Source organism: Pseudophryne corroboree, chromosome 4 (assembly GCF_028390025.1).
Source record: "Pseudophryne corroboree isolate aPseCor3 chromosome 4, aPseCor3.hap2, whole genome shotgun sequence".
NCBI classification, from domain to species: domain Eukaryota; kingdom Metazoa; phylum Chordata; class Amphibia; order Anura; family Myobatrachidae; genus Pseudophryne; species Pseudophryne corroboree.
The window spans coordinates 200,811,179-200,824,492 of record NC_086447.1 but is presented as its reverse complement, the minus strand read 5'-3'; the positions used below and the strand labels follow the sequence as shown (position 1 = coordinate 200,824,492).

The window sequence follows — 13,314 nt, the reverse complement described above, 5'->3', positions numbered from 1 at the left end:
CTGCCGAATGGAATTGCTTCGTAAGAAGCTACCATTTTTCCCAGGACTCTTGTGCATTGATGTACAGACACCTTTCCTGGTTTTAGGAGGTTCCTGACAAGTTCGGATAACTCCTTGGCTTTTTCCTCCGGGAGAAAAACCTTTTTCTGAACCGTGTCCAGAATCATCCCTAGGAACAGCAGACGAGTTGTCGGCATTAACTGGGATTTTGGAATATTCAGAATCCACCCGTGCTGTTTTAGCACTTCTTGAGACAGTGCTAATCCCATCTCTAGCTGTTCTCTGGACCTCGCCCTTATTAGGAGATCGTCCAAGTATGGGATAATTAATACGCCTTTTCTTCGAAGAAGAATCATCATCTCGGCCATTACCTTTGTAAAGATCCGAGGTGCCGTGGACAATCCGAACGGCAGCGTCTGAAACTGATAGTGACAGTTTTGTACAACGAACCTGAGGTACCCCTGGTGTGAGGGGTAAATTGGAACGTGGAGATACGCATCCTTGATGTCCAAGGATACCATAAAGTCCCCCTCTTCCAGGTTCGCTATCACTGCTCTGAGTGACTCCATTTTGAACTTGAACTTCTTTATGTACAGGTTCAAGGACTTCAGATTTAGAATAGGCCTTACCGAGCCATCCGGCTTCGGTACCACAAAAAGAGTGGAATAATACCCCTTCCCTTGTTGTAGAAGAGGTACCTTGACTATCACCTGCTGAGAGTACAGCTTGTGAATGGCTTCCAAAACCGTCTCCCTTTCGGAGGGGGACGTTGGTAAAGCAGACTTCAGGAAACGGCGAGGTGGATCCGTCTCTAATTCCAACCTGTACCCTTGAGATATTATCTGCAGGATCCAGGGATCTACCTGCGAGTGAGCCCACTGCGCGCTGTAATTTTTGAGACGACCGCCCACCATCCCCGAGTCCGCTTGAGGAGCCCCAGCGTCATGCTGAGGCTTTTGTAGAAGCCGGGGAGGGCTTCTGTTCCTGGGAAGGAGCTGCGTGTTGCTGTCTCTTCCCTCGACCTTTGCCTCGTGGCAGATATGAATAGCCCTTTGCTCTCTTATTTTTAAAGGAACGAAAGGGCTGCGGTTGAAAAGTCGGTGCCTTTTTCTGTGGGGGAGTGACTTGAGGTAGAAAGGTGGATTTCCCGGCTGTAGCCGTGGCCACCAAATCTGATAGACCGACTCCAAATAACTCCTCCCCTTTATACGGCAAAACTTCCATATGCCGTTTTGAATCCGCATCACCTGACCACTGTCGCGTCCATAAAGCTCTTCTGGCCGAAATGGACATAGCACTTACCCGTGATGCCAGTGTGCAGATATCCCTCTGTGCATCACGCATATAAAGAAATGCATCCTTTATTTGTTCTAACGACAGTAAAATATTGTCCCTGTCCAGGGTATCAATATTTTCAATCAGGGACTCTGACCAAACTACCCCACCACTGCCCATCCAGGCAGTCGCTACAGCTGGTCGTAGTATAACACCTGCATGTGTGTATATACTTTTTTGGATATTTTCCATCCTCCTATCTGATGGATCTTTAAGTGCGGCCGTCTCAGGAGAGGGTAACGCCACTTGTTTAGATAAGCGTGTTAGCGCCTTGTCCACCCTAGGAGGTGTTTCCCAGCGCTCCCTAACCTCTGGCGGGAAAGGGTATAATGCCAATAATTTCTTTGAAATTATCAGTTTTTTATCAGGGGCAACCCACGCTTCATTACACACGTCATTTAATTCTTCTGATTCAGGAAAAACTATAGGTAGTTTTTTCATACCCCACATAATACCCTGTTTAGTGGTACCTGTAGTATCAGCTAAATGTAACGCCTCCTTCATTGCCAAAATCATATAACGTGTGGCCCTACTGGAAAATACGGTTGATTCGTCACCGTCACCACTGGAGTCATCGCCTGTGTCTGGGTCTGTGTCGACCGACTGAGGCAAAGGGCGTTTCACAGCCCCTGACGGTGTTTGAGTCGCCTGGACAGGCACTAATTGATTGTCCGGCCGCCTCATGTCGTCAAACGACTGCTTTAGCGTGTTGACACTATCCCGTAGTTCCATAAATAAAGGCATCCATTCCGGTGTCGACTCCCTAGGGGGTGACATCCTCATATTTGGCAATTGCTCCGCCTCCACACCAATATCGTCCTCATACATGTCGACACACACGTACCGACACACAGCAGACACACAGGGAATGCTCCTAACGAAGACAGGACCCACTAGCCCTTTGGGGAGACAGAGGGAGAGTTTGCCAGCACACACCAAAAGCGCTATATATATATCAGGGATAGCCTTATAATAAGTGCTCCCTTATAGCTGCTTTGTTATATCAAATTATCGCCATAAATGTGCCCCCCCCTCTCTGTTTTACCCTGTTTCTGTAGTGCAGTGCAGGGGAGAGACTTGGGAGCCGTCCTGACCAGCGGAACTGTGAGAGGAAATGGCGCCGTGTGCTGAGGAGATAGGCCCCGCCCCTTTTCTGGCGGGCTCGTCTCCCGCTATTTAGAGAAATTAGGCAGGGGTTAAATATCTCCATATAGCCTCTAGGGCTATATGTGAGGTATTTTTAGCCTTTATAGGTAATCATTTTGCCTCCCAGGGCGCCCCCCTCCCAGCGCCCTTCACCCTCAGTGACTGCCGTGTGAAGTGTGCTGAGAGGAAAATGGCGCACAGCTGCAGTGCTGTGCGCTACCTTTTGAAGACTGCAGGAGTCTTCAGCCGCCGATTCTGGACCTCTTCTGTCTTCAGCATCTGCAAGGGGGCCGGCGGCGTGGCTCCGGTGACCATCCAGGCTGTACCCGTGATCGTCCCTCTGGAGCTTGATGTCCAGTAGCCAAGAAGCCAATCCATCCTGCACGCAGGTGAGTTGACTCCTTCTCCCCTCAGTCCCTCGCTGCAGTGATCCTGTTGCCAGCAGGAATCACTGTAAAATAAAAAACCTAGCTAAACTTTTTCTAAGCAGCTCTTTAGGAGAGCCACCTAGATTGCACCCTTCTCGGCCGGGCACAAAAATCTAACTGGAGTCTGGAGGAGGGTCATAGGGGGAGGAGCCAGTGCACACCACCTGATCGGAAAAAGCTTTACTTTTTGTGCCCTGTCTCCTGCGGAGCCGCTATTCCCCATGGTCCTTTCAGGAACCCCAGCATCCACTAGGACGATAGAGAAAATACATACATATAGCCTTAATGGCTATATGTGATGTATTTATTTTGCCAATAAGGTACTTATATTGCTGCCCAGGGCGCCCCCAGCAGCGCCCTGCACCCTCCGTGACTAGGTCAGTGAGCCGTGTGACAACAATGGCGCACAGCTGCAGTGCTGTGCGCTACCTTCATGAAGACTGTGAAGTCTTCTGCCGCCTGTTTCCGGACCTCCGTTCTGCCGTCTTCTTCAGCGTCTGTAAGGGGGATCGGCGGCGCGGCTCCGGGACGAACCCCAGGCTGACCTGTGTTCCGACTCCCTCTGGAGCTCAGTGTCCAGTAGCCTAAGATCCCAATCCATCCTGCACGCAGGTGAGTTGGAGATCTCTCCCCTAAGTCCCTCGTTGCAGTGATCCTGTTGCCAGCAGGAATCACTGAATGAAACCTAAAAAAAAAACTTTTCTAAACAGCTCTTTAAGAGAGCCACCTAGATTGCACCCTTCTCGGACGGGCACAAAAACCTAACTGAGGCTTGGAGGAGGGTCATAGGGGGAGGAGCCAGTACACACCATGTGACCTAAAAGCTTTTTTAGATGTGCCCTGTCTCCTGCGGAGCCCGCTATTCCCCATGGTCCTGACGGAGTCCCCAGCATCCACTAGGACGTTAGAGAAATAATCCTATCATTTTAATGCTAAATATATAAACATATGGGTTCATGTGAATAAAGACCTGAATTATGATACTGTGAACTGCGTAATATCAGCAGGAGAAAGCATTAATTTGATTAGAGAGGCACCATTTATAACTGCAGAGTGTACACTGACACGTATATAGTGTGCATAACATATTAAGTGTGGCATTATATGATCAGATAAGCACACCTATCAGCCCCAATTATTGAATTAATTGACCATACTCAGGTCCTTTTTGAGCTGCAGATCATATGGAAAACACAATATAGTGATTTAACAACATATGATATTACACCAATAGCTTCTCACAGCAGATTCACAGTCTGTATTGCCAGTACCACCGAGGCAACTGTGCCGATATGACACGAAATGTGGGCAATGTAAAAAAACTTTAGCTATCACATTGAGTGATTTGGATTTTTACCTCATATATATTTGTTGTACAATAATCAAACACACAGTAAATCTTTTTCAGCAATTCATTTATGCAGGCATAATATGCAAGATCCCATGGGGAGGATCTTGTGGAATCCCTAATTATTATTAAAATACAGTATATGTCTTCTGTTGAAGCTATCTGTAGATTGATGCACATTGATCATCACATTTATGAATACAGTATACTGTACTTTTGGATTACATTCTATTATTGAATCCTATTGGACTCAATTATCCACTGATCTCCCGGTGAGAACGTTTAATCTCAGTACAATATAGTAGGAATTAGTACGGTCTACGCATATTAGGATTATTGAATAATACTACTACAAAATGCACTCGACACACTAGCGTTGTTTTTAATCTTTATTCACTTATTTCTATTCTTTTTCACTTTCCTTACTATCTTTTATTACTTCGCTTGATTCTTAATAAAGGACAATACCAGTCTGAAAAAACATTTCAATTATATATGAAATTAAATAAGAATTTACTTACCGATAATTCTATTTCTCGTAGTCCGTAGTGGATGCTGGGAACTCCGTAAGGACCATGGGGAATAGCGGCTCCGCAGGAGACAGGGCACATCTAAAGAAAGCTTTAGGATCACCTGGTGTGCACTGGCTCCTCCCCCTATGACCCTCCTCCAAGCCTCAGTTAGGATACTGTGCCCGGACGAGCGTACACAATAAGGAAGGATTTTGAATCCCGGGTAAGACTCATACCAGCCACACCAATCACACTGTACAACTTGTGATCTGAACCCAGTTAACAGCATGATAATAGAGAAGCCTCTCGAAAAGATGGCTCACTACAACAATAACCCGAATTTTTTGGTAACAATAATTATGTACCAGTATTGCAGACAATCCGCACTTGGGATGGGCGCCCAGCATCCACTACGGACTACGAGAAATAGAATTATCGGTAAGTAAATTCTTATTTTCTCTGACGTCCTAGTGGATGCTGGGAACTCCGTAAGGACCATGGGGATTATACCAAAGCTCCCAAACGGGCGGGAGAGTGCGGATGACTCTGCAGCCCCCAATGAGAGAACTCCCGGTCCTCCTCAGCCAGGGTAACAAATTTGTAGAATTTTACAAACGTATTTGCTCCTGACCAAGTAACTGCTCGGCAAAGTTGTAAAGCCGAGACCCCTCGGGCAGCTGCCCAAGATGAGCCCACCTTCCTTGTGGAGTGGGCATTTACAGATTTTTGGCTGTGGCAGTCCTGCCACAGAATGTGCAAGCTGAATTGTACTACAAATCCAACGAGCAATAGTCTGCTTAAAAGCAGGAGCACCCAGCTAGTTGGGTGCATAGAGGATAAACAGCGAGTCAGATTTCCTGACTCCAGCCGTCCTGGAAACATATTTTCCGGGTCCTGACAACGTCTAGCAACTTGGAGTCCTCCAAGTCCCTAGTAGCCGCAGGCACCACAATAGGTTTGGTTCAGGTGAACGCTGAAACCACCCTAGGGAGAAACTGAGGACGAGTCCTCAATTCCGCCCTGTCCGAATGGAAAATCAGATAAGGGCTTTTACAGGATAAAGCCACCAATTCTGACACGCGCCTGGCCCAGGCCAGAGCCAACAGAATGACCACTTTTTCTGTGAGATATTTTAACTCCACAGATTTAAGTGTGTCAAACCAATGTGACTTTTGGAACCCAAAAACCACCTGGAGATCCCAAAAGTGCCACTAAAGGCACAAAAGGAGGCTGTATATGCAGTACCCCTTTAACAAATGTCTGAACTTCAGGGACTGAAGATAGTTCTTTTTTTGGAAGAAAATTGACAGAGCCGAAATTTGAACCTTAATGGACCCCAATTTCAGGCCCATAGATACTCCTGTTTGCAGGAAATGTAGGAATCGACCAAGTTGAATTTCCTCCGTCGAGCCTTACTGGCCTCGCACCACGCAACATATTTTCGCCAAATGCGGTGATAATGTTTTGCGGTTACATCCTTCCTGGCTTTGATCAGGATAGGGAAGACTTCATCCGGAATGCCTTTTTCCTTCAGGATCCGGCGTTCAACCGCCATGCCGTCAACGCAGCCGCGGTAAGTCTTGGAACAGACAAGGTCCTTGCTGGAGCAGGACCCTTCTTAGAGGTAGAGGCTACGGATCCTCCGTGAGCATCTCTTGAAGTTCCGGTTACCAATTCCTTCTTGGCCAATCCGGAGCCACTAATATAGTGATTACTCCTCTCCATCTTATCAATCTCAGTACCTTGGGTATGAGAGGCAGAGGAGGGAACCCATACACTGATTGGTACACCCACGGTGTTACCAGAGCATCTACAGCTATTGCCTGAGGGTCCCTTGACGTGGCGCAATACCTGTCGAGTTTTTCCCAACGGTTTATAATCATGTGGAAGACTTCTGGGTGAAGTCCTTACTCTCCCGGGTGGAGGTCGTGCTGAGGAAAACTGCTTCCCAGTTGTCCACTCCCGGAATGAAAACTGCTGACAGTGCTATCACATGGTTTTTCGCCCCGCGAAGAATCCTTGCAGCTTCTGCCATTGCCCTCCTGCTTCTTGTGGCACCCTGTCTGTTTACGTGGGTGACTGCCGTAATGTTGTCCGACTGGATCAACACCGGCTGACCTTGAAGCAGAGGTCTTGCTAAGCTTAGAGCATTGTAAATGGCCCTTAGCTTCAGGACATTTATGTGAAGTGATGTCTCCAGGCTTGACCATAAGCCCTGGATATTCCTTCCCTGTGTGACTGCTCCCCAGCCTCGCAGGCTGGCATCCGTGGCCACCAGGACCCAGTCCCGCATGCCGAATCTGCGGCCCTCTAGAAGATGAGCACTCTGCAACCACCACAGGAGGGATACCCTTGTCCCTGGTGACAGGGTTATCCGCTGAAGCATCTGAAGATGCGACCCAGACCATTTGTCCAGTAGGTTCCACTGGAAAGTCTTGCGTGGAATCTGCCGAATGGGATTGCTTCGTAGGAAGCCACCATTTTTACCCAGAACCCTTGTGCATTGATGCACTGAGACTTGGTTCGGTTTTAGGAGGTTCCTGACTAGCTCGGATAACTCCCTGGCTTTCTCCTCCGGGAGAAACACCTTCTTTCTGGACTGTGTCCAGGATCATCCCTAGGAACAGAAGACAAGTCGTCGGAACCAGCTGCGATTTTGGAATATTGAGAATCCAATCGTGCTGCCGCAACACTACCTGAGGTAGTGCTACACCGATCTCCAACTGTTCCCTGGATCTCACCCTTATCAGGGAATCGTCCAAGTAAAGGATAACTAAAATTCCCTTCCTTCGAAGGAATATCATCATTACGGTCATTACTTCAGTAAAGACCCGGGGTGCCGTGGACCATCCCTACGGCAGCGTCTGAACTGATAGTGACAGTTCTGTACCATAACCTGAGATACCCTTGGTGAGAAGGGTAAATTTTGACATGAAGGTAAGCATCCTTGATGTCCCGAGACATCATGTAGTCCCCTTCTTCCAGGTTTGCAATCACTGCTCTGAGTGACTCAATTTTGAATTTGAACCTCTGTATGTAAGTGTTCAAAGATTTTAGATTTTAGATTTTAAAATCGGTCTCAACGAGCCGTCTGGCTTCGGTACCACAATAGTGTGGAATAATACCCCGTTCCCTGTTGCAGGAGGGGTACCTTAATTATCACCTGCTGGGAATACAGCTTGTGAATGGCTTCCAAAACTGCCTCCCTGTCAGCGGGAGACGTCGGTAAAACAGACTTTTGGAAACGGCGAGGGGAATACGTCTCGAATTCCAATTTGTACCCCTGAAATATTACCTGAAGGATCCAGGGGTCTACTTGCGAGTGAGCCCACTGCGCACTGAAATTCATTGAGAACGGGCCCCCACCGTGCCTGAACTTGTAAAGCCCTAGCGTCATACTGAGAGCTTGGCAGAGGCGGAAAAGGGTTTCTGTTCCTGGGAACTGGCTGATCTCTGCAGCCATTTTCCTCTCCCTCTGTCACGAGCAGAAAAGAGGAACCCTTTTGTCCGCTTGCCAACCAGAACTGCGCCTGATAATACGGCGTCTTATTTTGAGAGGCGACCTGGGGTACATTCCCTTTTTTTTTTTTTTTTTTTTTTTTAAGGCAATACTTCCAAATGCCGTTTGGAATCCGCATCACCTGACCACTTTACTGGTATAATTGGACAACGCACTTATACTTGATGCCAGTCGGCAAATATTCCGCTGTGCATCATGCATATATAGAAATGCATCTTTTAATTGCTCTATAGGCAATAATATACTGTCCTTATCTAGGATATCAATATTTCCAGTCAGGGAATCCGACCACGCCAACCCAGCACTGCACATCCAGGCTGAGGCGATTGCTGGTCGCAGTATAACACCAGTATGTGTGTAAATACATTTTAGGACACCCTCCTGCTTTCTATCAGCAGGATCCCTAAGGGCGGCCATCTCCAGAGAGGGTAGAGCCCTTGTTCTTACAAGCGTGTGAGCGCCTTATCCCCCCTAGGGGGTGTTTCCCAACGCACCCTAACCTCTGGCGGGAAAAGGTATACTGCCAATAACTTTTTAGAAATTATCAATTGTTATCGGGGGGAAACCCACGCATCATCACACACCTCATTTTATTTCTCAGATTCAGGAAAACTACAGGAAGTTTTTCCTCACCAAACATAATACCCCTTTTTTTTTTTGGTGGTATTTATATTATCAGAAGAGTGTAAACTTTTTCCATTGCCTCAATCATGCAATGTGTGGCCCTATTGGAAATCACGGTTGTCTCTTCACCGTCGACACAGGAGTCAGTATCCGTGTCGGCGTCTGTATCTGAGGTAACGGGCGCTTTAGAGCCCCTGTATGAGACGTCTGGACATGCACAAGCTGAGTAGCCGGCTGTCTCATGTCAACCACTGTCTTTTATACAAAGCTGACACTGTCACGCAATTTCAACAGTACATCCACTCAGGTGTCGACCCCCCAGGGGGTGACAACACTATTACAGACACTCTACTCCGTCTCCTCATCATTTTTCTCCTCATACATGTCGACACAAACGTACCGACACACAGCACACACACAGGGAATGCTCTGATAGAGGACAGGACCCCACTAGCCCTTTGGGGAGACAGAGGGAGAGTTTGCCAGCACACACCAGAGCGCTATATATATACAGGGATAACCTTATATAAGTGTTTTTCCCTTTATAGCTGCTGTATTGTTTATACTGCGCCTAATTTGTGCCCCCCTCTCTTTTTTAACCCCTTTCTGTAGTGTAGTGACTGCAGGGGAGAGCCAGGGAGCTTCCCTCCAACTGAGCTGTGAGGGAAAATGGCGCCAGTGTGCTGAGGAGATAAGGACGCCGAGAAAGGGGCGGAGCCTATCATCCGTTTTCTTGTATGTTTTGGCAGGGGTTAAATGCATCCATATAGCCCAGGAGTTATATGTGATGCATTTATTTTAGCCATAAAAGGTTTTCTATCGATTTATTGCGTCTCAGGGCGCTGCCCCCCCAGCGCCCTGCACCCTCAGTGACCGGAGTGTGAAGTGTGCTGAGAGCAATGGCGCACAGCTGCGGTGCTGTGCGCCTACCTTTATCTGAAGACAGGAAAGTCTTCTGCCGCCGATTTTTCCGGACCTCTTCGCTCTTCTGGCTCTGTAAGGGGGCCGGCGGCGCGGCTCCGGTGACCCATCCAGGCTGAACCTGTGATCGTCTGGAGCTAATGTCCAGTAGCCTAAGAAGCCCAATCCACTCTGCACGCAGGCGAGTTCGCTTCTTCTCCCCTTAGTCCCTCGATGCAGTGAGCCTGTTGCCAGCAGGTCTCACTGAAAATAATAAACCTAAACTAAAACTTTCACAAAGAGCTCAGGAGAGCCCCCAGTGTGCACCCTTCTCGTCGGGCACAGAAAATCTAACTGAGGCTTGGAGGAGGGTCATAGGGGGAGGAGCCAGTGCACACCAGGTGATCCTAAAGCTTTCTTTAGATGTGCCCTGTCTCCTGCGGAGCCGCTATTCCCTATGGTCCTTACGGAGTTCCCAGCATCCACTAGGACGTCAGAGAAATAAACATTAATTGTGGCATTTTTGCCTATATGTGTGAACAATATAGGGATTTTTAACGAATTATCAATAAAGAAAATATTTTTAATACAATAGATATGGGGTTGTGTGCACCGCATGAATAGCGGATTTCTTTTTTTCTTTCCCCTTCCTTTGGGGATCTGACCTTATATGTGTACCATTGTGTCAGGGACAGATAAGTCATCAGCGATATGCAAATCATCTTTTATTACAATAATCATATATCGAATACTTTTATGCCATTTTGGCTATAACTTTGCATTATCTTAGTCGACACTGGAGTCAAACTCCGTGTCGATATCAGTGTCTATTATTTTGGATAGTGAGCATTGAGAGACTCTGAAGGTCTCTGCGACATAGGGACAGACATGGGTAGATTTCCTGTCTGTTCTCTAATCTTTTGTGCAATAAATTCACCTTAGCACTTAATTACACATATCCAAACAGGTGTCGGCGTTGTCGACGGAGACACCCTCTCACACATATTTGCTCCATCTCCTCCTTAGGGGAGCCTTTTACCTCAGACATGTCGACACACACGTACCGACACACCACACACTCAGGGAATGCTCATCTGAAGACAATTCCCCCATAAGGCCCTTTGGAGAGACCGAGAGAGAGTATGCCAGCACACACCCCAGCGCTATTAACCCAGGAATAACACAGTAACTTAATGTTAACCCAGTAGCTGCTGATTATATTGATTTTTGCGCCTAATTATGTGCCCCCCCTCTCTTTTTACCCTCTTCTACCGTGTAACTGCAGGGGAGAGACTGGGGAGCTTCCTCTCAGCGGTGCTGTGGAGAAAAAACATGGCGCTGGTGAGTGCTTAGGAAGAAGCCCCGCCCCCTCGACGGCGGGCTTCTGTCCCACTTTCATGTACAATTTTGGCGGGGGCTCATACATATATACAGTGCCCAACTGTATATTATGCAAACTTTTGCCAAAGAGGTCTCTAATTGCTGCCCAGGGCGCCCCCCCAAGCACCCTACATTGACCGGAGTATGTGGGTTTAGTGTGGGAGCAATGGCGCACAGCTGCAGTGCTGTGCGCTTCCTCATATGAAGACTGGAGTCTTCTGCCGCCGATTTCGAAGTCTTCTTGCTTCTGTCTGCCGGCTTCTGTCTTCTGGCTCTGCGAGGGGGACGGCGGCGCGGCTCCGGGATCGGACGACCAAGGGTGCGATCCTGTGTACGATCCCTCTGGAGCTAATGGTGTCCAGTTGCCTAAGAAGCAGGACCTATCTTCAGTGAGTAGGGCTGCTTCTCTCCCCTCAGTCCCACGTAGCAGAGAGTCTGTTGCCAGCAAATCTCTCTGAAAATAAAAAACCTAACAAAATACTTTCTTATAGCAAGCTCAGGAGAGCTCACTAAGTAGCACCCAGCTCGTCCGGGCACAGATTCAAACTGAGGTCTGGAGGAGGGACATAGAGGGAGGAGCCAGAGCACACCAATATCCAAATTCTTTCTTAAAGTGCCCCGTCTCCTGCGGAGCCCGTCTATTCCCCATGGTCCTTACGGAGTCCCCAGCATCCACTAGGACTTTAGAGAAATAACAGAAGGGATGATTATGTTTTATAGCCACTGTTGGTTCTGAAGAGAAGGGACATACTGTATAAACATTACTCCCCCATTTAGGTTGGGTGTATTAGATACAGATGAAATGTCAATGAAGCATCCACCAATATGGGAGAGTAGTCACCATAGTCTATAAACCTGTTCAAATCACACTTTAAATTGAAACACATTTTCTTCATTGTACTTACAATATTAGAGGAACTACTATTTGAAGATCTGGAAACTTTTTGGAGTCTTGCAGTTATCTCAAATATGCTTTATCTACAGTTAGATTTGAACACCTTAGCTTCTTTACTGCTTCATATTATAAAAACTAAACACTGTGACTACATTTATTCTGTATTTCTGTCTCTTTGAATTGTCGTGGTAAAGCCACTCAGACCCGTCTATATAAGAGGCCCATAACCCTATTAAATTATCCACGTTGTATGCAAGGGGTTCGGAATAGTGATGTAGTATTACCGGTCAAGCTGGTGGTATTCCAATGGCTCCTGGCACGCCCGCCATGTCTCCTTCTTCGTGGGCTGGGGAGCTGTGGAAAAGATTTGCTCAGGAGAGCAACAATCTGCAGTGGGGAACCAGGGGATTGCGGAGCAACTGAAGCTGCCATTTTGGAAACACTATATATCCTAGATATAAAAAGAAAAGGGGCATCATGATATTCAGTCACTGCACTCAATTCTGGCTTCAACAACAAAGATTTTTTTTTATGCCACCATCTATCACAGAACAATTTCAGGCCAATATATGTACCGGCCGTGTTTACTTACACGTGCATGGCTTAATCTTTGCGACAAGCATATGCTACTGGCAGGATCAACCAGGTAGCTCTCGAGAGAGAGAGATAGAGAAAATAAATAAATTTTTATATATATATATATATATATATATATATATATATATATATATATATATATATATATATAATAAGAATTTACTTACCGATAATTCTATTTCTCGGAGTCCGTAGTGGATGCTGGGGTTCCTGAAAGGACCATGGGGGATAGCGGCTCCGCAGGAGACAGGGCACAAAAAAGTAAAGCTTTTACCAGATCAGGTGGTGTGCACTGGCTCCTCCCCCTATGACCCTCCTCCAGACTCCAGTTAGGTACTGTGCCCGGACGAGCGTACACAATAAGGGAGGCAATTTGAATCCCGGGTAAGACTCATACCAGCCACACCAATCACACCGTACAACTTGTGATCTAAACCCAGTTAACAGTATGATAACAGAAAGAGCCTCTTAAAGATGGCTCCTTAACAATATAACCCGAATTTGTTAACAATAACTATGTACAGTATTGCAGATAATCCGCACTTGGGATGGGCGCCCAGCATCCACTACGGACTCCGAGAAATAGAATTATCGGTAAGTAAATTCTTATTTTCTCTATCGTCCTAAGT

The 13,314-nt window shown here is 47.0% G+C and overlaps 1 protein-coding gene across 5 annotated transcripts in view; it reads right to left on the bottom strand.

Moving 5' to 3' along the window:
* PASK (PAS domain containing serine/threonine kinase) overlaps positions 1-13,314 on the bottom strand; it is a 351,902-nt gene that overhangs the window by 298,077 nt on the left and 40,511 nt on the right. For 4 of the 5 annotated variants that reach the window (XM_063915754.1, XM_063915758.1, XM_063915756.1 and 1 more), the window contains exon 2: positions 12,373-12,539. The exons of the other annotated variant lie outside the window; for it this stretch is intronic. In XM_063915754.1, the coding sequence (XP_063771824.1) occupies positions 12,373-12,539 (167 nt within the window). The remainder of the gene's footprint in view (positions 1-12,372; positions 12,540-13,314) is intronic. 5 annotated transcript variants of the gene reach the window in all.